Below are 26988 nucleotides of genomic sequence, written 5' to 3'. Positions count from 1 at the left end.
TTTCCTGCCAACCTGGCAGAGAACACTTGTTTTGCTAATCTTTCCTTGCCCATTGTGTTTAAGTTCCCATACCACCTGATATTAGCTCTGCTAACACATTCCTGGATGCCGACAATGTCAAGTTCTTTCCTAATATCCTCGTTTTTAATATGATATTGCCATTGATGCCATCTGTTCACGCCTCTAATCTTTCTCAGGACTCTCATATCTGTGGTCTCTAGTCTTTGGTCAAATGTTTTGCTTCTGACCCAGCTATCAGATCAATAAGTTAAAACTGGTTTGAACACTGTCTTGTACACAGCCAATTTAGTGTTCCGACTAATTTCTCTCTTATTCCATATGAATTAATTCAATTGACTTCCTACCATACCAGCTTTGTTGATTCTATTGTCTATTTCCATATTTAATTTACCATCTTCACTACAAATCTGCATAAGTAGCTGAAATTTTCAACAATTGACATTTTCAACAATTCTACTTATTTTCATTGTCTTTGTCTTTTTAATGCTGACCTTCATACCATATCTATTACAACAGTTATTCAATTTAGACAGGGAATCTTGCAAACTTATAGTGGATTTATTTAGAAGTATAACATCATCTGCATAAAGCAAAGAGCTGACATTAACATCTCTCCAATTCTGATATCATGTTTAATACCAGTTTCCTTCATAATGTGATCCATATAGATAATGAATAACAGAGGGGATAATGCACATCCTTGTCGCACACCAGATTTAACATTAAACCATCTTCCTGTACATCCTTCAATTCTAACTGCCGACTTACAACTCAAATACAGACTAAGTACTGCTTGATATAATGCCCCATTGACACCATATAACTGTAGCGTAATGAATAGCTTCTCTCTTCGCACCTTGTCATATGACTTTTCTAGATCGACAAAACAAATACAGATCTTTAATTAGAGATAGATGTATAGAGTTTTTTTTGCTTGGTTGCAATTAAATTTGTCATCATCATTATTACTGTCTTGTGTTGATGAGAAAGCATATTCCAGTGCTTTCTCAACTATTTGTCATAAAGTGAAGATCTGATCCTGACAGCCTCTATTTGGCCTGAATCCAGCTTGTTCTTCACCAAGCTTTTCTTCCACAATTCTTCTCAACCGTTTCTCAAGTATACTTGCATAGATCTTGCCAGGAACACTCAGTAGAAAAATACCTCTGTAATTCTCACATTCAGTTTTATTTCCCTTTTTATATATGGGCACTATTAGAGCTCTACTTCAATCATCAGGAATTCGTTCCTCTGTCCAGGCATTTTGAACTAAGCAGTGCAGCCACCGTAAGATTTTTATACCACCACACTTCTGCATTTCTGGTCGAATATCATCTACTCCTGCTGACTTTCCACATTTCAAGCCTTTGATGGCTTTTTCTACTTCAAGTATGGATATGTATTCCTGACTATATGCCTGTTGAGTGTTTTTTTTATCACTGTGCTATCACTGCTTGTTTCATTTAGCAATTTTTCAAAGTAATTAGTCCATGTCACCTTTATCATCTCTAACTCCATTTACAGCACTCTTTCCTTCATTTCTAAGCTTCTTCAACAAGCTCCAGAATATCTTACCACCTTCTTGATATTTATTTTCTATGTTCTTGCCAAAGTTCTCCCATGACTTTTGTTTAGCTAGTTTTACACAGTGTTTCTCTTTCTTACATTTGTCTTTGTATTCTCTAAGAGCAAAAGCTGACTTATTTGCCAGGAACTTTTGATATGATTTCTTCTTTTCCTTCACTGCCTCTTTAACTTCCTGTGTCCACCATGGAGTCCTGATTTTTCTATCCTTGCAGAAAACCTCACCACATGTCTCTCTGGCTGAATCAATAAGCATTTTCTTCAAGGCTTGCCACTGAATCTCCACGGTTTGGTTCCTGTTCTCAAACTCTTTCATTTTTTTTTCAATAATCTTTGTGTATTTTAGTCTACAGTTCACATCTGAGAGCTGTTCAACTTTTATTCGCTTTAAAACTTTCTTACATGTTATTCTTTTCAATATGAAATTCAATTTTATTCTGCTCAAGACTAAATAGTGATCGCTTCGAATTTCAAATCCTCTGCACACTCTGGTGTCCTGCACCAGGGAGAAAACATCACTATCAACAATAACATAGTATATGAGACTTTTCTTATTCCTTGCATCTTCTCTCCATGTGAATTTGTGCACATTTTTATGTTGGAACATGGTGTTAGTAATAACCAGTCCATGTCCTGAGCAGAAATCCAACAGGTATTTGCCATTATTATTAGCTTTGCTCTTTTCTCCAAATTTTCCCAAAATATTTTTGTATGTCTGACAATCATTTCCTACTCTGCTATTCAGATCCCCAACAGGACCAACTTTTCCTTTTTCATTGCATCAGCTGCTTTTTCTAAAGCATCAAAAAATTCCTCCACTTCTACCTTAGTAGAACCTTCTGTGGGACCATAGGCACAAATAAGTCTCATTGTCCAGTTCCCACTTCTCATATTTGCCCACATCACTCTACTTGAGACTGACTGCCATTCAAGAAGATTAGCCTTGTATTTTGTGTTGAATACTATGGCTACTTCTTCTTTTCCTCCATTGTTATTGCCTGAATATAACATTTTGTATTTATTGCTCAGAAAGATCTCACCAGTTTTTGTCTTTTTTGTTTCAGTCACCCCTATTATGTCGATCTGGTACTTATCTAATTCCTCGGCTAGTTCCATTTCTTTGCCATTCAGGCTTCTTATGTTGATAGTACCGATCTTTAACTCTGGCGATGTTGAGTTGGGGTGTGTTTTCAGATTTGTCAGATTTGATTATATTTGTCAAGAAATTATATTCTTGTTTTATCCTTTATCAAAGTCCATGCCAACAAAGTTCGCATGCGAAGTACTTTTATACTAATGCAGTTGATGTGAAGTCATCAGCCTCTATATACTGCCTTAATATAAATCTTTTTGTTTCGGGTGACCGAAACAAAAAAGACAAAAACTGATAAGATCTTTCTGAGAAATAAATACAAAATGTTATATTCAGGCAATGACAATCAAGAAAAAGAAGGTGTAGCCATAGTATTCAACACTAAATACGAGACTAATCTTCTTGAATGGCAGTACAGCTCAAGTAGAGTAATATGGGCAAGTATCAGAATGGGGAACTGGAAAATGAGACTTATTTGTGCCTATGGTACCACAGAAGGGTCTACTAAGTTAGAGTTGGAGGAATATTTTGAGGCTTTAGAGAAAGCAACTGACACAATGAAAAAGGTAAAAGTTGGGCCTTGTTGGGGATCTATTATAGCAGAGTAGGAAACGATTGTAAGACATACAAAAATATTTTGGGAAAATTTAGATAAAAGAGCAAAGTTAATAATAATGGCAAATACCTGTTGGATTTCTGCTCAGGACATGGACTGGTTATTACTAACACAATGTTCCAACATTAAAATGTACACAAATTCACATGGAGAGAAGATGCAAGGAATACGAAAAGTCTCATTGACTGTTATTGTCGATATTGATGTTTTCTCCCTGGTGCAGGACATCAGATTGTACACAGGATTTGAAATTGGAAGTGATCACTATTTAGTCTTGAGCAGGATAAAATTGAATTTCATATTCAAAAAAAAACATGTATGAAAGTTTTAAAGTGAATAAAAGTTGAGCAGCTCTCAGATGTGAACTGTAGACTAAAATACAAAAACATTATTCAAGAAAAAATGAAAAAGTTTGAAAAACAAGAACCAAACCTTGGAGATTAATTGGCAAGCCCTGAAGAAACCAATAACTGATTCACCAGAGAGGCATGTGGTGAGGTTGTCTGCAAGGATACAAAAATTAGAACTCCATGATGGACACCTGAAGTTAAATAGGCAGTGAAGGAAAAGAAGAAAGCATATCAAAAGTTACAGGCAAATAAGTCAGCTTGTGCTCATAGAGAATACAGAGACAAATGTAAGAAAGCTAAACACTGTGTAAAACTAGCTAAACAAAAGTTATGGGAAGATTTTGGTAAGAACATAGAAAATAAATATCAAGAAGGCGGCAAAGTATTCTGGAGGTTGTTGAAGAAGCTCAGAAATGGAGGAAAGAATGCTGTAAAAGGAATTAGAGATAATAAAGGTGACATGAAAAATGGAGAAAAAGATATCCTTGAAGTATGGAGTAATTACTTCGTAAAATTGCTAAATGAAACAAGCAGTGATAGCATGGTGGTAAAAAATACTAAATGGGCATGAGAGAGGATTGAGAAGGATTGTATAAGGGGAAGCTTGGTGAAAACAAGTTGGATTTAGGCCAAATAGAGGCTGTCGGGATCAGATTTTCACTTGACAACAAATAGTTGAGAAATCATGTGAATATAACAAAGATCTGCATTTAAGTTTTGTAGATCTGAAAAAGGCATATGACAAGGTGTCAAGCGAGAAGCTATTCGAAACGCTATAGTTATATGGTGTCAATGGGACATTATATCAAATGACCTACAACTCAAATAAATACATAGTCTTTATTTGAGTTGTAGGTCAGCAGTTAGAAATGAAAGAAGTATAGGAAGATGATTTAATGTTAAATCTGGTAGCAGACAAGGATGTACATTATCCCCTCTGTTATTCATTATCTATATGGATCACATGGCATGAATGATCACATGAATGAAGGTGGTATTAAACCCGAATTTGGAAATGTTAATCTCAGCTGTTTATGCAGATGATGTTATACTTTTAAATAAATCCAGTACAAGTCTGCAAGATTCCCTGAATAAATTGAATAACTGTTGTAATAGATATGGTATGTAGGTTAGCAATAACATGACAAAGAAAATCCTATATACAGGAAGATGGTTAAATGTCAGCTCTTTGCTTTATGTGGAAGATGTTATACTTCTAAATAAATCTGCTACAAGTCTGCAAGATTCTCTGACTAAAATGAATAACTGTTGTAATAGATATGGTATGAAGGTCAGCAACAAAAAGACAAAGAGAATGAAAATAGGCAGAATCACTGAAAATGTCAACTGTGTTGTGAATGGAGAACCTGTGGAACAAGTAAAACATTTCAGCTACTTAAGCACGATTTTTAGTGAAGATGGTAAATTAAATATGGAAACAAGCAAGAGAATCAACAAAGCTGGTTCGGTAGTAAGTCAACTGAATAAATTTATATGGAATAAGAGAGAAATTAGTCAAAACTCTAAATTAGCTGTATGCAAGACAGTGTTCAAACCAGTTTTAACTTATGGATATGAGAGTGGGTTCAGAAGTAAAACACTTTACCAAAGACTAGAGATCACAGATATGAGATTCCCGAAAAATATTAGGGGAATGAATAGGTGGCATCAATGGTAATATCATATTAAAAATGAGGATATTAGGAAAGAACTTTGTATTGTAAGCATTCAGGAATGTGTTAGCAGAGCTAATCTCTGGTGGTATGGTCACTTAAACAGAATGGTCGAAGAAAGATTAGCAAACAAGTGTTCTCTGCCAGGTTGGCAGGAAAAAGACCCAGAGAAAGACCTCTGGGTCTTTTTCCTGTATCCTTTACCGATATCAATCCACCTATATGTTGATATACGTGGATTGGTAAAAAGTGCCTTGGAAGATAGAAATATAAGATCTGATAATGTTGGAATCTTGTCAGGTAACAGACTGATTTGAAGGAAAATTGTAGATAGAAAGTTAGTAATGATGTAAATTTTTCATGTAGTACTATCATATCCTGTACACCCCTTGAGGGTAAATCGAATATAATGCTGATGATAGTTTTTTGTTGCTCTCAATGTCAATAGAAACTTTGCATCTTTGGCAGTAGGTTGGCACTATTTCATGCTGGCCATGTTTTTGAAATTATGCAAATCACTATATCATAACTAAAATGAAGTTTGATTGGTCAGTTTTTTTAACCCTTAGGCAACTGAAAATTGTTCCCCCCACTCCCAACTGTCACTTGTCTGAAATACTTCCTCCTTCCTAGAGTGAGCCATTCAAATATATTCTGCTTGAAGTGAGAAAAATTGTATAACACTTGAAGAATCAAATTAGCATGCAAATTTCCCACAGCAAACAGAAAGAATGCAACAATAACGAAGTTTGTGAAAATTAACATTTTCCAATGATTGAGAGAGGCAATGATTGCAAAATCAAACAAACACTTGTTTCACACACTATTTAATATTTTTCAAAATGCAATGGTTATTGCTTAATTTGTTAAAATGTGTTGGGAGATATCAAAAACAATATTAATGAAACTTTTTATGCCTGAATTTACAACAGTACAGGCAGTCCTTGATTTACATAAACTTGGAATTATAGAATTATCCTGAGAGGGCTATAATCTGCTAGAATAATGGTAAATTATAATAATTTTACTTAACCTGCCTAGATATTTTGCATGCCATCTAACAGCAGCCCATGTGGCACTTGCCCATCTTTCAACAAAGTGCTATATTTTTAATGTTTTAGTGTTTGAGTACTATATATTTTCAGTGTTTATAATAAAAAATATATAATATAATAAAATATGATCCTAATGCTTCACTGGAAAGAGCGATGATGCATTAGACTTATCAAGAGATTTATGAAGCCACTGTCCAATCATCTTTTGATAATTTCATCAGGAAGATTGAACAGCAAATAAAGAAATTGAAATGTGTTTTCTCATACTATTTATAATGTATTTTATTCCTGTGCATTAATAATTACATATTGAAATCCAATCTATGTGTGGATGAAACTAACATGTAATCTCTTAATATCAATGCACTGTCACATACACTTACTGTAAACACGAAAGAAACAGAGTGAAATTAATGGGTGATTCAGTTAAATGCAACTTATGCAAAATTTGTGGAATGTAATCCTTACGTAAGTTAGGGAACGCGTGTATACAGTTTCATATTTTATTTTATATTTATAATAAATTTAGTTTAATCCTTTATCCAAGTGTGAGCAAACAAAGTTTGCACCTAAAAATATCTTCAGGACTGAGGTAAGGTAGTACAACACCAGGCAACTCGTATCAAAGGTGGACTAAGCTAACATCACTCCTATCTCAGTATCTTCCATAATGCAAAACACATCGCCTTGCAGATATGAATAATGTTATGCATTCAGGGAAGGGCCACTACCCAGACTGGTTTCGACCCTTATTGGGGTCTCGTCAGTGGGAGCCAGGCCCAGAAGTGGAGATACCAAGGCAGAAGAAATGGAGAGGTCATTTTTACCTATAGGAGTTGCCAAAAGGTGTGCCACCTTATTATTAAATTACTCTGGATTTAGAGAAAGATATTGAAAGTTTATTTTGCACTTGGTTAGATGACCTCTCCATTGCTTCTGCATTGGTATCTCCACTTCTGGGCCTGGCTCCCACTGACAAGACTCCAATAAGGGTTGAAACCGGTCTGGGTAGTGGCCCTTCCCTTAATGTATAACATTATACATATCTGCAAGGAGATGTGTTTTGCATTATGGGAGATAATGAGATAGGAGTGATGTTAGCTTGGTCCACCTTTGCCACGAGTTGCCTGGTGTTGTACTACCTTATCCGAGTCGTGAAGATATTTTCAGGTGCAAACTTTGTTTGCTCACACTTTGATAAAGGATTAAACTAAATTTATTATAGTCTAACCAAGTGCAAAATAAACTTTCAAAGTTTTATATTTAATTTTATATACAGTTTTATTATATTTTAACAGTCATACATTCTGGGAACATTTTGAGAAAATACTAAAGCTAATAATATCTGCTGGATTCTTTTCAGGATATGAACTAATTATTAATACCATGTTCCGATATGAAGATGTTGAGAGAATAGATGATATTCACTCAGATTAAGACTCAAATATGGAGGTATAGTACATAAATTTTACAGCAGCAGCACAGCATAATTCATAAGGCATGTTAGAAGGTTGAATTCTGGATGATTGGAGTACAGTAAACATCTATAAAATAAAAAATAAAACAGAATGAGGAAATTACAATGAATTTCCCTACCAAGTGTTCCAGGTAAAATCAATGCAAGAATACTTACTTGAGAAGAGGGAGAAAAAAAAAATGAAAGAGAATCTAGGAGCATAAGTTTGGTTCAAATTCAATAGGAGTTGTCAAGGTCAGATATTCACTTTAATGCATAGAATGAAAAACCATGGAATATAATAGGAACTTGTATTTTTGTAGATTTAGAAAAGGTCAACAGCAAGGTGGCAAGAGAAAGTTGTTCAAAATGGTACAATTATATGGTGGTGAACAAGACATTATATAGTGATAGTCTGTGTTTAAGTTGTAAATCAGCCAGTTAGAATTGAAGGAGGTACAGGAAGATGGTTTGATGTAAAATCAGGTATAAGACAAATGTACACACTATCTCCATTCTTATTCATCATTTATATGGATCAAATTAAGAAAGAAATGTGGTATTAAATATAATACCACACTTGTAAATATAGTACTATCTGCAGAATTATTTAACTAAACTAAAGAACTGATGCAACAAATTTGGCATGGAAGTCAGCAATAAAAAGACAAAGCCTATGAAAACAGGCAGGAACATGGAAAAACATTAGCTATTTTCTGAATGAAGAACCAACAGAATAAGTAAAATACATTTAGATATCAAGGAACAATTTTTAACAAAGATGGCAGATTAAATAGAAATAGATGATGGAATAAATAAAGCTGGCATGGTGAGCAGTTAACTGAATACCTTTATATGAAATAAGAGAGAAATTAGTCAAAACATTAGTTGTATACATGATGGTGTTTGAACCAATTTTAACATATGAATCTGAAGGCTGGCTTAAAAATAAGACAGTTGACCAAAGACTTGGGTCCAAAGATTAGAATTAGAGGAATGAATAGATGGCATCTTCGGCAGAATCACACTAAAAATTAAGATATCAGGAAGAAAAATAGGCAACATTTAGGAATATATGAGCAGGGTAACCTCATTAGTATGTTATACCCACTTAAACAGAATGCAAGAGGAAAAGTCTAGCTTATACCTGACTAACTCTAGAACAGTCAACTAAGGTGTTTCACTCAAAGAATTTCAAGGTTTTTGAACTCTATAGATCAAAAATCAACTACAGAACACACTCTTTCAGACATTTAACTATGAAAAGTTTAAGACCATGAGATGGTAACACTTGTCTGCTGTAATTTCTTCCCTCAATCTTCAATTCTCCTCCATGTGCTAAAGCTTAAGTGCTGGGAGGACATCATGTTAAAGGTTTAATGGAGTATCGACAGCACTGGGAAAGGATTAGAAACTAATTTTAATGTTTCCAATATTTCGTCTCAGTCACTGAGACATCTTCAGGGAGTGCAAATAACACTTGTAAAACATACACACACACACACAAAGATAACATAATACTTAATGAAACATGTGGGTAACTCTAAAGTCCTATCTAGGTAGTATATGCCCTCTATGGGCATTTGTTTCCCAAATTTTGGGAAGTTTTATGCATCCATATTTGTTCAGATTAGGCTGATTTCTGAGTGCTGCTGCAGATTCCATAAACAGTCTTTCCTTTTTAAATTTACTATGGTGGAGCATGGTGGTTTTCTTCCTGAAGATACTGTGAGCTGTGTCCAATACATGGTCTGCAAGGCCAGATTGACCATAGTTGTGATTACAGATGTAAGATTTGTTTTAATCTAAATGGATAGTGGCTGATCTACCTAGCTGTCCAAAGAGCCAACTTGCAGGAACAGGGTATTTTATATACTCAGGCACTGAGAGAGGAGGGTGCTGATCTTTGGTATAAAAGATAAAAGTAGCAAGTTTCCAGTGGGGCTTAAAAGCTATCCAGAGGTTGTACTTTTTTAACAATCTGGCTATTTTTTTCTGATGTGCCATGGTCGTAGGAAATGGTCATGGCATTTCTGAAATCCTTCTGTAGAGATGGCTGGCGAAGGGGAGGAACTGATTATTTTTTAATTCTGCATTCACTGTAGCCATTGGATAGGAAGGTGTTGTGTATATGATTGAGTTCAGCTGAAAGAGAGGTTCCACTGGAACAAAGATTATAGTCTCTATTGGTTAGAGTTTTAATGAGTTTTTTTTTATAATGTCTGGCAGCCAGAAAGGTACTTTTTTAAAGTAAGTTGTTTTAATTTTTTAACTTGCATTTTTGTGGGATCTAGTGGGATATAGGTAGCACAATCTTGGAGAATTAAAGAAATTAAAGACTGAGAAATATTGGAAGCATTAAAATTAGTTTTTAATCCGTTCCCAGTACTGTCAATACTTCATTAAACCTTCCAAATGATTTAATTCTCCTCCTTTAGGAATTAAAGCAGAGAAGTTATTTATTATTCATTTATTTATTTAAAAACATTACAATAAGGAAAAAATAGGAAAGCAGGAATGACAGCAAAAAGAAGTTACAAAGAGAGGAAAACAGGCTTAACAGCAAAAAAATACAGGAGAAATAGAAAGCATGTGGTCTTTGATATCAACAAACTTTCTATCTTTTGTAAGGCTCACAGTTTTTATAATAACTGATTCCTAATACAAAAATTTTTACTTTAGGAAATAAAACAATTTATATTAATTTTAATACAGCTAACTTTCAGCAAACTACAGCAAAGCCACTCATTATAACAAGCCACTGAGTCCCTAGGATAGCAATACTTTACTTATTGAATGCTTTGCTGATTTTATAATCATTAATAATATAGTCACTATATTACTAATGCTATAAAACTAATGCTCAAAAATGCTATACTACAAAGCATTACAGAGAATCAACATGAAAACAAAGTAAAAGTAGAATTAAAATCACATACAATTTATTTTTTGTTTTTTTTGACAAAACTGTTATAATTATAAATGTAAATTAACAAGATCACTTCTTACTACTTAAAGGAATAAATCCAAAATGGTACCAGAATGTTTTAGAATCAGTTAAGGTATCTGCAGCTAAGAGAAAAATATGAAAATTTTTACCACTTCAGTAATATTCATCAACTTCTGCCTCTCTATAACAGTATATTCCAATACTAGATGGCCTTTTAATGTAGATGAAGATTTTTGATAAGTTGCTGTCGTTAAACATATAAGAGCAGCAGTCACAATTACAGTTATTGGCTGCAATCCTTCTTTTAGATCTTGAGAGAGAGAGAGAGGAAGGGAAAGACAATAAGTAAATAACATAGGCAATATCATAACACAAAAAAATTTAAAAGACTGAAATAAATACAAAGGAAAGTCTCATATTTATCTGCCAGGCTTGGAAAAAATCTGTTTTCTTGCCAGTACACTGAGAATATAAATAAATGAAAGAAATATTAAAAGATGGGTGGGTGAAAGCAATCTAATACTTGTCTTTAACTTACTTGAAATCGCAATTATGTCATTAAAGAATATCATTCATAAATATAATCATGAACTTTCAGTTAAATTTATTCCAAATATATACATCTCGTCTGTTCATTGGACATCCACAGATGCCGTATGATCACTCTGATGCTCAGTGATGTGCGACACCAATTCTTGCCATGTAGTCCTGTTGTATGCTTTTCTAGTGGTTTCAATTCACTGAAGATCAGTCACTCCACACACACACACACACACACACACACACACACACACACACACACACACACACACACACACACACACACCTGTCCATCTTATTGATAGTCTGGCCCTTCCTATCTTTTCCAGGAACTTTACCTTCTATTACTGTTCTGAGAAGTCCTCCTTTGATCCTTTCAGTGTGTCCAAAATATTTCAACTTTCTTCTGTCAATATCCTTAAGGAGCTGCAAATTTCTACTCATCTTTTCTAATATCAATTCATTTCTATGCCTTCCAGTATATGATATCCTCAACAGCCTTCTGTATCACCACATCTCAAAAGCAGTTATCCTTTTCTTATCTGACTTCCAAGTCTCATATCCATAAGTAGTTGTTGGAAAAACAATTGCATCCAAAATCCTCAAGTTTGTTCCCAATATACAGTCAAATAAAAATATAACATCTTTTAAAATATTTTCTTCAACTTGTGCATGGACATGCTATCATTCTATTACAACAGAACTAAAGAAAATACAATAGGTCAAGGGACCAGTTAGTCAAGAGATGCATACCCTAGTGTTTGGATAATGTCCTTGTTGATTGACATATTAATCCCACTCCCATATTAATAAGTTAATATGGGAGTGGGATTAATAGAGTGGACCTTAGAGAAGAGAAAGAAGAGGAAGTCATAGTATGAAAGAGCAAAAGAAGGAGGATAAAGAGAAAGTACTGTTTGGAAATTCTATGATAGGAAGAATTTCCTATCATAGAAAGTCTCATACTCTGTTTCATCATACTCTGTTTAATGAGTATGATGAAACAGAGTATGATGAAATTATGTTTTCAAGGTGCAATGATTAAGGAAGTTAGTAATGTTAAAATTTAAAGAATTGATTGTATTTGTAGGCATGAATGATTTGAAAGATGAGTATATGGTATGAGAGAACAGATGAAAGAATAACTAGAAAAAAGAGTAAGAGTAGAGATTGCAGGTCTGCTTCCCTGATATGATACTCATTGAGAAATGCATAATTGTAAATGAATCAATAGTAGAAGGTTATTTAGAAAGAATGATATGCAGTTTGTAGTGTATGACAAGTATTGGAAAACTATGGCTCATGGGCTGGATTTGGTCCGTGGCCCTATTATTATACAGCCCATGAGCTAAGGATGGTTTTTAAATGAATGTCATGCAAGAATCATAAAATTGTTGTTTTGATGCCCATGGTGTTAATGTGATGCAATCATGCCCATTCACTTGTATATATTACACTCTCAATGTTGCTGCTTGCAATCAGAAAACTTGACAGTGTCTTGAATGCCACAGATTTCTTAGCTGCATGTGTCATCAGTTCACCATATTAAAAAACACTTAAAACATGAAATATGTAAAATTTTATTACAGGTCAACCTTATCTGATGAGCATTTGCAATCAATTGATGATTGGGAACACCAAATCTGAACCCCAATTACCCATAATTATGCCTCATAAAAAGCTTTGTTTGCTATCTTATATAATCCTTTCTTTTATTTCTTTATCTACAATGTCTACAATATTTGCTATCTAGCCCTTCTCAGAAAATGTTTGCTAACCCCTGGCTTGTGAAGTTAATTTGAAGGAAAAAAAAAAGGAGGTACAAAATCAAGGAATACAGAGCTATTATAAGGGATGCAGACAACACTGTCCCCTGAGGTGAGTGAAAATGATCAAATGTAGTTTCTCAGGTCTTGAATTTGAATGAGATAGTCAGTAAAAGATACAAAGGTAATTGTGGAATCAATCAGATATTGCAGTTGAGGTATACCTGATGCTAAAAATTATCAGGGATAAGGGTAAGAAGTTTTGGCATTGGTTATATGAGGTGAGACCACAAAATGGGCAAAAGTGATACCTATAGTCTTGGCAAGGTACAATTGGTTGTTTTGAATTACAACTGAAACAAAAAACTATGAGGCCAGCATATTATGTTTATAAATTGCATGTGTTCTTCTGGTCAGTTTTGTTTTGTGGGATGAAAACCCAAGTACCCTACCACATGACACTGATAACTGACCTACAGCTGAGAAGTCCTTTATAAAGCTCTTCACAACCTAGACAGGATTTGAAACCAGACGTTTCCAATGAGAGGTATGACTACCAACTGTGCAGAAGCAAGTTTTTTTGTATCCCCCTTGAAGTTTGATTCAGATTTATTAAGCAATAGCATTTGCAAGTTTAGTGTAGGATGCAGATGATGCTATTTTTTTTTTTTCATAAAAAATGACTAGGCAAACTTTTTTGAAAAATCAAGGCTTAGAACTGCACAGAAGTTTTGAAGGGATGGAAAATAAAGACTTTCATTCTAATAATTTAGATCTAAAAGCAATCTGACCATAGAGAAAAACAGAAATTACAGCGGTCAGACCAGTTTGCATCACTATATGCAGAGTTATGATCTGAGTTATCTAAAGGAGTGCTGAGAAGATATCTACTATATACTTAGAATGAGAAATAGGAAAAAGATCAAGATGCTGGAAGCAAGCCTAGGATTATTTCATACTTTGATGAGAAAATGCACAATTTGTGTGAAGTTATTGCTTAGCGTAGAGTTTTTTTTCACTTGGTTTAAAAGTAAATCATACTTGCCAAAAAATTATATTCTCATTTAATCCTTTATCCAAGTGTAAGCAAACTAAGTTTGTCTCTTCACAACTAGGCTACTTGTATACAGAGGCTGATGACATGTTCACACAAAACAGTTACTCAAATAGGTATACATATAAATTAAAACAAACCAGTATGGATGGAGGCCAATAAAAGCTGAAAAATTGCTTCGAGTCCTGAAGTCAGGGTTTGCTGGAAAACTTGAAGAACTAAGTGGGCTGAATGTGTGCCATCCAAATTCTTGGGATTTTTATGCCACTGTTATTGTTAAGATTAGAGCAGTTAATTAAAATTTCACAGGCTTCTTTAAATTTCCGTTCATACCAGGTTTTTGTATGATGTAAAGAACAGGTACTTTTCCAATCAATTTGGTGTAGGGTGTTAAGGGTGTGATCTGAGAGGCCTGCTTCATCAAAATTGTTAAATGTAATGTATCATTTGTGTTCTTTTTTTATGGACAGGGATTGCACGTCCAGTTTCCCCAATATAAGGTAAGTTACAAGTGCAATAGATACAATAACCTCCAGGGTGAGACAATGGGGAGAGAGGATCCTTAGAGGAGTTGAGTATGTCTTTTTAATTTTGTAGGTGGTTTAAAAGTGACATTAAGATTATAATGGTGTAGAATTCTATTAATTTTTTTCTGATAACCCTTTAATGTATGGGATAGCTATGGTTTTACTGTAATCTATATTATTTTTTGATAAAGTTTTATGAAGAACTTTATTAATAGTATTTTTGCTATAGCCATTATTTATAAATTATTGGTAATAATTTGTAATTCTTGTAATTAATTTGTAATTCTTGAGCTTGTTCATTAGAGCAAATTGTTAAAACTCTGTTGTTTAAGGATGTAATGCATTTGCTAAGTTTTTGTGAAGGGTGGTGATATGAGTTAGCAAGTATATATTGACTGATATGTGTAGACTTGTGGTAAACAGTGAAGGATAGACCACCTGAGGGAAGACGTAACCAGTGTATTCAAGAAAAGAAGCAGTTCTGATTTTCAATTTCAATAGTAAATTGTATGCACTCATGTTGTATGTTCAGGTGACTAAGGAATGTGTTTAACCAAAAGAATGCAGTAACGACTATTGTTTTAGCATTTAATGTCAGCATAATCTTTCTCGTCTTGAACAAGCCAGACAGACCTCAGCTGGCGAAACTTGTCGACAATTATATATATATGTTTATCAAAATCATGGTCCAATAAATCCAATATAATGTATCATATTGAATGTGTTTAATGTTTGGCAGCCGTGTGGCCAAATAACGAAAACACTGTCATATCTAAGCCAAACTGTAGGTTTTAAAGTAAAGGAATTTAGAGCACATTGCTCAAAAGCTTAAATATAAAAGTTAGCAATTGGGGGGGGGGGGATTGTAGGTAAAAATTATTTTGCCACAGGAAGTAACCAGAATGTAGTATATGGGCAAAGAGAGCCGTAATGTCAAGTGGAAATTTGTTCTGTAAGAGAAGAATCGTGTCACTGATTGGAACATTTGCGAAAAGGGCAGAAACATCAAAAACGACTAATAAATCATCTTTGCTGAGTGTTAAGTTTTTAATTTTGTTTATGAAGTGTTGTATATTCTTTATATAGGAGGGGGAATAACCTAATAACTCCATGAGTGTTGATGCTAATTTCTTCGCTAGGTGATAATTAGGGCTGTCTATTAGGGATGGCATACATTCAGCCCACTTAGTTCTTCAAGTTTTCCAGCAAACCCTGACTTTAGGACACTAAGAAATTTTTCAACTTTTATTAGCCACCATCCATACTAGTTTGTTTTAATTTATATGTATACCTATTTGATAACTCTTTTGTGTGAACATATTGCTCTCTAGCTTAATTTAATTTTGTAAACTAATAGATAATAATAACAACATGACTCTAGCTTTGATATAGTAAGGTTTTATCCCCCCCCCCTTTCACCAGAGGTCAGGCCAATAGTCTTAACAGTTGACCAGTAACTTGAGCATACCATGTAGATCGCAGTGCAGCTTGTTTCTTTGTATATATGTGTATACTCCAGATGATGACCTTAATGTGAAGGTCTAAATATCGAGTGATTATTTTGGTTTATATTAAACTGAAGTTTTACTCTAACACAGCAGTTGTTTCCATCATTTCTAAGATGTATTCTGATCATTATGTTCGCATGAAGGAAAGGATACACGTTCTTTTGGAAGTACATAATGCTATGCATAAGAGGGAATCACTACTCAGACTGAATTTGATGTTTACTGAGATCTCATAGATGGGAACCAGACCCAGGAAGATTCTAACTACATGCCAGATGCATATATCTCACATACAAATAGTAAAAAGGTGTGTCACCTTATATTAAAATTAGATAAAGGATTAAATAATAATATAATTTTTGGCAGATATAATTACTTTGTAACCAAGTGAAAAATTTTCTACAACTATCTCTGATCTAGAATATTTTAATAATAAAGTGATATGCCTTCTTACTACTTGTATATCAGAAATATATGACTTCTGCATTAACTCAGCCATTGCATCTTCCTGGGTCTGGCTCCCACTGCTGAGACATCTATAAAAGTTGAAACTAGTCCAGGTAATGACCTCCCTTAATGTATAGCATTATATACTTCCAAAAGGAGGTGTCCTCTGCATTATGAAATACTAAGACAATGATGTGAAGTCATCAGCTTCTATATGCAAGGGGTCTGTCTGGTCATGATGATACTGTACATGCAAACTTTCCTTACACTTTGAATAAAGGATTAAATTAGAATATAATTTCCCGGTCAGTATAAATTTCACTGCTCAGTAGAAATGAAAAAGGGAAGCCAGCTGCAAGTTGTGAACATTAAAATTATAAGGGAAGAAAGTCTGACTACTAGTATAGCTCGACTACAAAAAATCAATCATTGGGAATAAAAAATAAAAGAGATTAGAGTGATTTTCAGAATCTGATAAGCAATAAACACAACAAATAAAAGCAACAGAATATGGGATAAGGAAATTCTGAAACAGAAATGATCAAAAATATCTTTTTTTTTGATAATTTCTGAACTAATGTACCTAACTGAGGCGAAGCTACATAGATTCTGTGTCTCCATAATATATTTTTCATATTCCCAGAATATTCATTCGTAATGCATGCAGTAAAAAGAGTAAAAAGCAGGAGCCTCTGCTTTTAAGAAAAAAAAAATATAGCATCAGCCACTTCTGACCTTCAATAAGTGAGGGAGTGGTGGTGAAACACCACCACTCTCACTACTCTACTAATTTTACCATCAACATGCTTTAACAGGGGTGCTTAAGGGTCAAAGCTGTATAACTGAGAGGAGACCTCCACATAGCCTTTAAAGGAATGCAGAGAACCGACCAGGGCTTCTGACCTAATGTCCAATCCTCACCTTCTCGTGGTGCACCCTGTTGGGTATCTACTTTGATACTGAACGAACGAGGATGGGCTGGCAATCTGGGATTTAGCCGACCAAACTGTATTCTTATTGGTTAAACCAAAATAAAAAATGACGGTACAACATGACAAAATTTCATGCTGGCTGGGGCGTCGCCCGGTTAAACAAGGCCCCCGTTGTTTTCGCCAGGGAACCAGGGCGAACAGCGAAAAGTCAGCTACTGGAACAAATCTGAAAACAAACCCCAACTCAACATCACCAGAGTTAAAGATCGGTACTATCAACGTAAGAAGCCTGAATGGCAAAGAAATGGAGCTAGCTGAGGAATTAGATAAGTACCAGATCGACATAATAGGCGTGATGAAAAAAAAAAAACCAAAACTGGTGAGATCTTTCTGAGCAATAAATACAAAACATTATATTCAGGCAATGACAATCAAGGAAAAGAAGGAGTAGCCATAGTATTCAACACAAAATACGAGGCTAATCTTCTTGAATGGCAGTCAGTCTCAAGTAGAGTAATGTGGGCAAATATGAGAATGGGGAACTAGACAATGAGACTTATTAGTGCCTATGGTCCCACAGAAGGTTCTACTAAGGTAGAAGTGGAAGAATTTTTTGACGCTCTAGAAACAGTGTTCCTGGCAAGATCTATGCCAGTATACTTGAGAAACGGTTGAGAAGAATTGTGGAAGAAAAGCTTGGTAAAGAACAAGCTGGATTCAGGCCAAATAGAGGCTGTCAGGATCAGATCTTCACTTTACGACAAATAGTAGAGAAATCATGGGAATATAACAAAGATCTGTATTTAAGTTTTGTCGATTTGGAAAAGGCATATGACAAGGTGCCAAGAGAGAAGCTATTCAATACGCTGCAGTTATAATGTGTCAATGGGGCATTATATCAAGCAATACTTAGTCTTTATTTGAGTTGTAAGTCAGCAGTTAGAATTGAAGGAAGTACAGGAAGATGGTTTAATGTTAAATCTGGTGTGAGACAAGGATGTACATTATCCCCTCTCTTATTCATTATCTATATGGATCACATTATGAAGGAAAGTGGTATTAAACATGATATCAAAATTGGAGATATTAATGTCAGCTCTTTGCTTTATGCGGATGATGTTATACTTCTAAATAAATCCGCTACAAGTCTGCAAGATTCTCTGACTAAATTGAATAGCTGTTGTAATAGATATGGTATGAAAGTCAGCATTAAAAAGACAAAGACAATGAAAATAGGCAGAATCATTGAAAATGTCAACTGTGTTGTGAATGGAGAACCTGTGGAACAAGTAAAACATTTCAGCTACTTAGGCACAATTTTTACTGAAGATGGTAAATTAAATATAGAAATAGACAACAGAATCAGCAAAGCTGGTATGGTGGGAAGTCAATTGAATAAATTCATATGGAATAAGAGAGAAATTAGTCGGAACACTAAATTTGCTGTATACAAGACAGTGTTCAAACCAGTTTTAACTTATTGATCTGAGAGCTGGGTCAGAAGTAAAACACTTGACTAAAGACTAAAGACCGCAGATATGAGAGTCCTGAGAAAGATTAGAGGCATGAACAGATGGCATCAATGGCAATATCATATTAAAAATGAGGATATTAGGAAAGAACTTGACATTGTCAGCATCCAGGAATGCATTAGCAGAGCCAATCTCAGGTGGTATGGTCACTTAAATAGAATGGGAGAGGAAAGATTAGCAAAACAAGTGTTCTCTGCCAGGTTGGCAGGAAAACGACCCAGAGGAAGACCAAGATATACGTGGATTGATACGGTACAAAGTGCCTTAGACGATAGAAATATAAGATCTGATAATGTTGGAGTCTTGACAAGTAACAGACTGATTTGGAGGAAAATTGTAGATAGGAAGTTAGTAATGATGTAATTTTTTCATGTAGTACTGTCATATCCTGTACACCCCTTGAGGGTACATAGCAGGAATTTGATGATGATGATGATAATGACATGCTTTAACTTATATGAAAAGAATCTGCTGAGTGGCTAGTCGAGCATTAATTTTTATAATAACATGTAAGTCATATAAATTCTAAAATGAAATAACTACCGCCAGTTGTTTCTTGATATTATGTAGTGAGTTCCCATTAACTTATAAAAGATAAAAACTTTTGACAACAATGTAATTCATATGATAATTTGATATCTAAATAAATCTTCAAAAAATGTTTTTCAAATTTTTTTTCCCTTTAATGAAGAAGTTAATGCCTTTTTTAATTCTGAAAATCTGTTAGCATTACATTCATGGGTTAGAAGTAATTAAAAGAGGAGGGGGGGGGGGAAAGAGAAGAAGATGGCATGTAGATTTGTACAGCAAGCAAATCTCTATAATGAATAATGCTGCATGTTTCAATTCATATTTGGCAGGTATATCAGTGAAAAGTGTACCTTGCCACGCCAGAACATAACAAGGAAAAGTGCACAAATGGAAAAATAATTCTGCTGAAAGATAACGATGAATGATGGGATTGCTGATATCTCATGCAAATACCTACACAACATGCCAGATGCACAGATTTCAGAATATCCAATCTTTATCAATAATGATAAAGATAGATGTTGGAGACCCATGCCCAGTCCAAATATGAGTTTGGATTTAGCAAGCAAAGTTGTCAATAGGTCAAGTTTGCAAAAGATATTTTAATGATAGCCTTTGATGATAACAATGTATTGCAATGAATATCCACATTGCTGCCAACACAACTATTAATCATTATGCCAAAAAAAAAAAAAAAAGTTCAAATATGGATCAGAGAGTATCAATGACTGTCGATCAACAATATTTGCTAACAATAATAATATCTTCACTCAAATCCCATTCAGCATGTATGAGATACTTTCACATGCACATACAGCTGACTTAATATGGAAAACTTATCACAGAAATACTTTGTTATATTGGATAGTTTGTTAAAAAGAATTTTCTTTAGAACAGCATTACACCTACAGGGATTTTCTCAGGACCATTTTAGAAGCATGCTATAGCAAATAAGTGCTATGGTGAACATTAACTATAAGACAAGAGGTACAGTTACCTCTATCTTATGCCTATAACATATGGGAACCAATTCAAGAGCAGAGATCTAAAATGATGGTAGTGGTAGGAGTAATACAGGAAATTCATCTGAGGCCTTTAGAATACCTAACTGGGTGTCATGACAAAGATTTGAAATGGACTATGAACTGCATAGACAGATAAACCTTATGGATATCAAGGAAGAAGATTGGTTTTATTGTTTTTAATGATTTCAGCTATAGGGATAAAGACTAAGGAAGAAGAAATCAACCAAGATGAAGGAAAGAAAAAAATTTATGTAGTAACTAATGAAAAACTAACTTAACAGAACATAATGAAAGGGACTCACAGTGCATTAATATTGCATATATTGCATCATGTAACAGCAAGAGAATCTGTGTATAAATGAGGTGACTGTTAGTCTTCAGATTGGTGAGAGTGATAAGAGTTGTGATGGTAAGATGACAAATCACATGAGAACATGTGATTGAGTAAGTCAGCATACTATGGAATTATAAACTGTGCAATTATAATAAACTGGGAAGATATCTTGAAGCCATGGCAGCAGGAAGGAGGGAAGTTATGTGACCAAAACCCAGATTTAGGAGAATAAATTGCACAAGAGCTCATCATCAAATTGCTGATATGTAAACCTCAAGAAATGTACAGGATACAATGATAGTACTAAAGAAAAGTTTATTACTAACTTCTTATAAACTATTTTCCTCCAAATTACTCTGTAATCTGTCAAGATTCAAATATTGTCCAGTCTTGCATTTCCATCTTTTAAGGCACTTCTAACTGCAATCCCCCTAAATTTTTGTCTTTCTCTTTTATCTCCCATTCTGGCTTCAGATGCATTTCCACCCCCCCCTCCCCTTTTTTTGAACTCAGCTTTCCAAATCTGTTTAAATGACTGTACCAGCAGAGTTGAGCTCTGCTTACATATTCTTAAATTTTTTCTAATTTTTTTTTTATTTCGTGCTCATTTTTAATATGATGCTACAATTGATGCCACCTGTTCATTTTTTTTGAAATCTCATCCTAAGGATCAACTATACCATTCCTAATACAGTCATCAGATTTATAGGATAAAATTGGTTTAAATACTGTCTTGTATATGGCCAGTTTAATGTTTTGACTAACTTCTCTCTTATTCTATATAAATTTATTCAGTAGTCTCTCAGCCAAAACTTATTTGCTTATTCTGTTGTTTATTTCCATATTTAATTATCATCTTCACTAAAAACTGTCCAAATAGCAGAAATGTTAAAATTATTCTATAAGTTCTTCATTCATAGTCTGTTATTTTAAAATCAGCAGTATGAAAGCTGATTTTTCATACCAAAATTTTCTTCTGCTATACGACAAGCAAGAGGAAGAATAATTATGGCAGGATGACAATGGTAGATAGTCATGGCAGTAGAGCGACTGTTGCGAAGAATGTAGTGGAATTATTGAATAAGCACATTATCAGTGTATATCATACTGGTGTAAATGATGCTACACAATATATAGAAAGGGAAGGCATGCATTAGGAGAATTGGAAGTGAAAGAATGAGAGGTGTTATCAGGTGTTGATTAGGTTAGATTTTAATAAGGCTGTGGGATGGATGACATAAAACCATATATTCTTAAGGAATGTGCAGAACAGTTGGCTATGGCCTTGACCTGGTTATTTAATGAAATTCTTGCAGCGGGTAAGGTTCCTAAGGAGTAGAAAGAAACCAAAATAGTATCACTTCACAAGCATGTTGTAGTCAAGGTGTTGGAGAGATTGATCAGGAATGGAATAGAATATAAGATTGGGTTGATGGACATAGTATTCTTTATGATGGTCAGCACAGATTTGTATAGAGTAGATCTTGTTTTAGCAATTTACTTGCATTTTATGATAATGTAATGAGTGTGTTCGATAAGGGAGAATTATATACAGTGATATTCTTGGACTTTGTAAAACGTTTGATAGATTAACACATGATAAGTTGGTGTACAAGCTGCAGAGAATGGGAATGGATATTCTCATATATTAGTTATATGGGTTGGTGATTAGCTCTCTGAATGAGACCAGCAAATTGTGTATGATAAAACAGTGTCTCAAAGAGTAGGGTAACCAGTGTCATGTCCCAGGGGTATGTTCTTGAGTCACTACTATTGACTACTATTGTCCGCATGACATAAATGATATGTCATGCGGACTGAGCAATTCTTCAGTTGTTTGCTGATGCAAATTTGGGAAGAATTATAAGTAGCATTGCTGATGTCAATTCCCTTTGAGAAGATCTGAATAGCCTTTTTAACTTGGACAAAGGAATGGAGCTGAAGTTTTAACATTAATAGCCATGCAAGGTGTTGCATTTTGTAGTGCAGAGATATAAGGCTAAGTACTATAATGACAATGCTGTACTGCAGGAAGTGGATGAGATTCAAGATTTAGGAATGATAGTTGACAGTAGACTGCATATCAGTGCTGCTATGATAAGAAGTACTGTAACAAGTAGGAATAGGGAGGTGGCTGTACCACTGTATAGAGCACTGGTCAGACCACACTGAGATAATGTGCTCAGATTTGGTCACCTGGTTTTCAACATGAATGTGGAAACACTGAAGAAGATCCAGAGATGACTTCAATATCAGGACTTTGGAATCACTTCCAATTTCAAATCCTCTGTACACTCTGGTGTCCTGCACCAGGGAGAAAACATCACCAACAATAACAATTGTTGATAGTGATAAGACTTTTCTTATTCCTTGCCTCTTCTCTCCATGTGAATTTGTGCACATTTTTATGTTGGAACATGGTGTTAGTAATAACCAGTCCATGTCGTGAGCAGAAATCCAACAGATATTTGCCATTATTATTAGCTTTGCTCTTTTCTCCAAATTTTCCCAAAATATTTTTGTATATCTCACAATCATTTCCTACTCTGCTATTTAGATCCCCAACAAGGACCAACTTTTCCTTTATCATTGTGTCAGCTGCTTTTTCTAAAGCCTCAAAAAATTCCTCCACTTCTACCTTAGTAGAACCTTCTGTGGGACCATAGGCACAAATAAGTCTCATTGTCCAGTTCCCCATTCTCATATTTGCCCACATCACTTTACTTGAGACTGACTGCCATTCAAGAAGATTAGCCTCGTATTTTGTGTTGAATACTATGGCTACTCCTTCTTTTCCTTGATTGTCATTGCCTGAATATAACATTTTGTATTTATTGCTCAGAAAGATCTCACCAGTTTTTGTCTTTTTTGTTTCAGTCACCCCTATTATGTCGATCTGGTACTTATCTAATTCTTCAGCTAGCTCCATTTCTTTGCCATTCAGGCTTCTTACGTTGATAGTACCGATCTTTAACTCTGGTGATGTTGTGTTGGGGTTTGATTTCAGATTTGTTCCAGTAGCTGACTTTTCGCTGTTCGCCCTGGTTCCCTGGCAAAAACAACAGGGGCCTTGTTTAACCGGGTGACGTCCCAGCCGGCATGAAATTTTGTCATGTTGTACCATCATTTTTTATTTTGGTTTAACCAATAAGAATACAATTTGGTCGGCTAAATCCCAAATTTCCAGCCCATTCTCGTTCGTTCAGTATCCAAGTAGATACCCAACAGGGCGCACCACGAGAAGGTGAGGATTGGACATTAGGTCAGAAGCCCTGGTCGGATCTCTGCATTCCTTTAAAGGCTATGTGGAGGTTTCCTCTCAGTTATTTAGTGTTAAATACTACAGAAAAAAGAAGGTGTAGCTATAGTATTCAACTAATGGCAGGCATTATCACGTAGAGTAATGCGAGCAAATATCAGAATGGGGGAAATGGACAATGAGACTATTTGTGCTTATAGTACCACAAAAGGTTCTACTAAAGAATAAATGAAGGAATTTTTGTGGCATCAGAGAAGGCAGCTAACACAATGAAAAAGGAAAAGTTGGTCTTTGTTGGAGATCAAAATAGAGTAGGAAATGATTACCAGACATATAGAAAGGTTTTGGGAAAATCTGAAGAAAAGAGCAAATCTAACAATAATAATGGTGAGTGCCTGCTGGACTTCTGTTCAGGACATGGACTAGTTGTTACTAATACTATGTTCCAACATAAAAAATGTGCACAAATATTCACATAGAGAGAAGATGCAAGAAATAATAAAAAAAAAAAAAAAGTCTCATTAACTATGTTATAGCAATATTTTCCCACTGGTTCAGGACATAGGAGGATACAGAGGATTTGAAATAGGAAATGATCACTATTTAGTTTTGAGCAGAATAAAATTGAATTTCATATTGAAAAGACGAGTATGTAAGAATGTTTTAAAAGAAATCAAAGCCAAGCAGATTTCAGAGGTGAACTGTAGACTCAAATATACAAACATTATTCAAGAAAAAATGAAAGAGTTTGAAAAACAAGAACCAAACCTTGGAGATTCAGTGGCAAACCCTGAAGAAAACATTGATTCAGCCAGAGACGCATCCGGTGAGGTTGTCTGTAAGAAGAGAAAACTTAGAACTCTTGATGGACACAGGAAGTTAAAGTGACAGTCAAGGAATAGAAGAAAGCATATCGAAAGTTCCTGGCAACTAAGCCAGCTTGTGCTCTTAGAGAATGCAGATAAAAATGTAAGAAAGTGAAGCACTGTGTGAAAGTATCTAAATAAAAATCATGGGAAGACTTTGGTAGAATATGGAAAAGAAATATCAGGAGGGTGGCAAAATGTTCTGGAAGAAAGAGTACTGTAAAGGGAATCCAAGATGATTATGGCAATATGAAAAAACTAAGAATAAAGATAATCTAGATGGCTGAAGTAATTAATTTGACAGATTGCCAAATAAAACAAGAAGTGTCAGCATGGTGTTAAAAAACTTCAAAAGGAATGCTGTCAGGAATATATATCTATACTTGAAGTAAAAAAATCCATCAAAATGAAATGTGGAAAGCCAGCTGGAGTAGATGAAATTTGACCAGATATGTTCAAATATGGAGGTATAAATGTTTTATGGTGGTAACACTGCATAATTCAGAAGGTCTGATCAAAGAATTAAATTCCACATGACTGGAGAACCCATCTATAAAAAGAAAAATAAAACCAAATGTGAGAATTACAGAAGTTTTTTTCCCTACTGAGTGTTCCTGGTAAGATCTATGAGTATATCTACACATAGAAGATATACAGGAAGCTTGGTGAAGAACAAGCTGGATTCAGGCCAAATAGAGGTTGTCAGAATCAGATTTCTATTTTAAGTTTTGGAGATCTGGAAAAAGGAATATGACAAGGCACCAAGAAGAAATCTCTAGAAAACACTACAGTTATACTGTGTAAATGGGACATTATATGAAGCAACACATAGTCTCCATTTAAGATGTAAATCAACAGAATTGAAGTAGGTACAAGAAGGTGGTTTGATGTTAAATCAGGTGTGCAACAAAAGTGCACATTCATGCTTAGGTTCCTGTGATTAAGAAGTTCAATAAGAAATATTCCAGTTTTGTGACCACATGTTTATTAGAGAACTGTTTTTAAAAAACTAAACAAGTACTAAAAATAACCCGACAAGTTTCGTTAGTCATAAGACTAACATCCTCAGGAATAAAGAGAACTAGCAGTTTAAAGCACAAACTATAAGAAATTATGAAAAAACAAGTTCATTTGTTTTATGAAGTTTGTGCTGTTCTTAATGAACGATGTTGTTTTTCCTATATGTGGTAAAATCAAGTTTGTAAGGTGTTTTGCCAGATTTGAGGTGGAGAGTACCTTCCGTCGATATCACAGCCAAAATTGAAAAAGGAATAAGAAATGTATCAGGAGATATAACAGACCTGATCTGTATTCAAAGTACAGCACTACTATTAAATTGCAAATTATCACCAAAAAACAGAAGTTGCAGCCCTTAATAAACTCAAATCAGATAAAAATATAGTCATAATAAAAGCAGACAAAGGCAATGCAACAGTTATTTTGAACTCAGAAGATTATAACAACAAAATGAAAAGCCACCGTGAAGATTCCAATACCTACACAGCATTAGACAGAGACCCCACTTGGCGAACTCACAACAAAACTAATGAACTTATCAAGAATATACTAAACTGGTTTGAGGAACTAAAAACGAATTTACAATCAAAACACCCACTAGTGCCTAGAATATATGGAGTTCCTAAAATTCATAAAAAAGATATACCACTAAGACTGATAGTGGACAGACGGGACTCTCCAACCTGAAATCTGGCAAAACACCTTACAAACTTGATTGTACCACATATAGGAAAAACAACATCATTCATTAAGAACAGCACAGACTTCATAGAAAAAGTAAAAGATATATATATATATATATAGATTCTTCAGACATAGTAGCAAGTTTAGCAGAGTTCACCCTTCCAAAAA

At 34.6% G+C, this 26988-nt stretch overlaps 1 protein-coding gene across 15 annotated transcripts in view; it reads right to left on the bottom strand.

Annotated features, from left to right (window-relative positions):
• Window positions 1-26988, bottom strand: part of LOC150099022 (uncharacterized) — a 589139-nt gene that overhangs the window by 17694 nt on the left and 544457 nt on the right. For all 15 annotated transcript variants that reach the window (XM_090405631.1, XM_090405632.1, XM_090405630.1 and 12 more), the window contains one exon: window positions 10948-11108. In XM_090405631.1, coding sequence (XP_090261757.1) covers window positions 10948-11108 — 161 coding nt within the window. The remainder of the gene's footprint in view (window positions 1-10947; window positions 11109-26988) is intronic.

The sequence above is a fragment of the Typopeltis vanoorti genome, chromosome 15, assembly GCF_054136105.1.
Source record: "Typopeltis vanoorti isolate ZY-2024b chromosome 15, IOZ_Tvanoo_1.0, whole genome shotgun sequence".
Lineage (NCBI taxonomy): Eukaryota > Metazoa > Arthropoda > Arachnida > Uropygi > Thelyphonidae > Typopeltis > Typopeltis vanoorti.
This window is presented reverse-complemented; position numbering and strand designations above follow the sequence as displayed.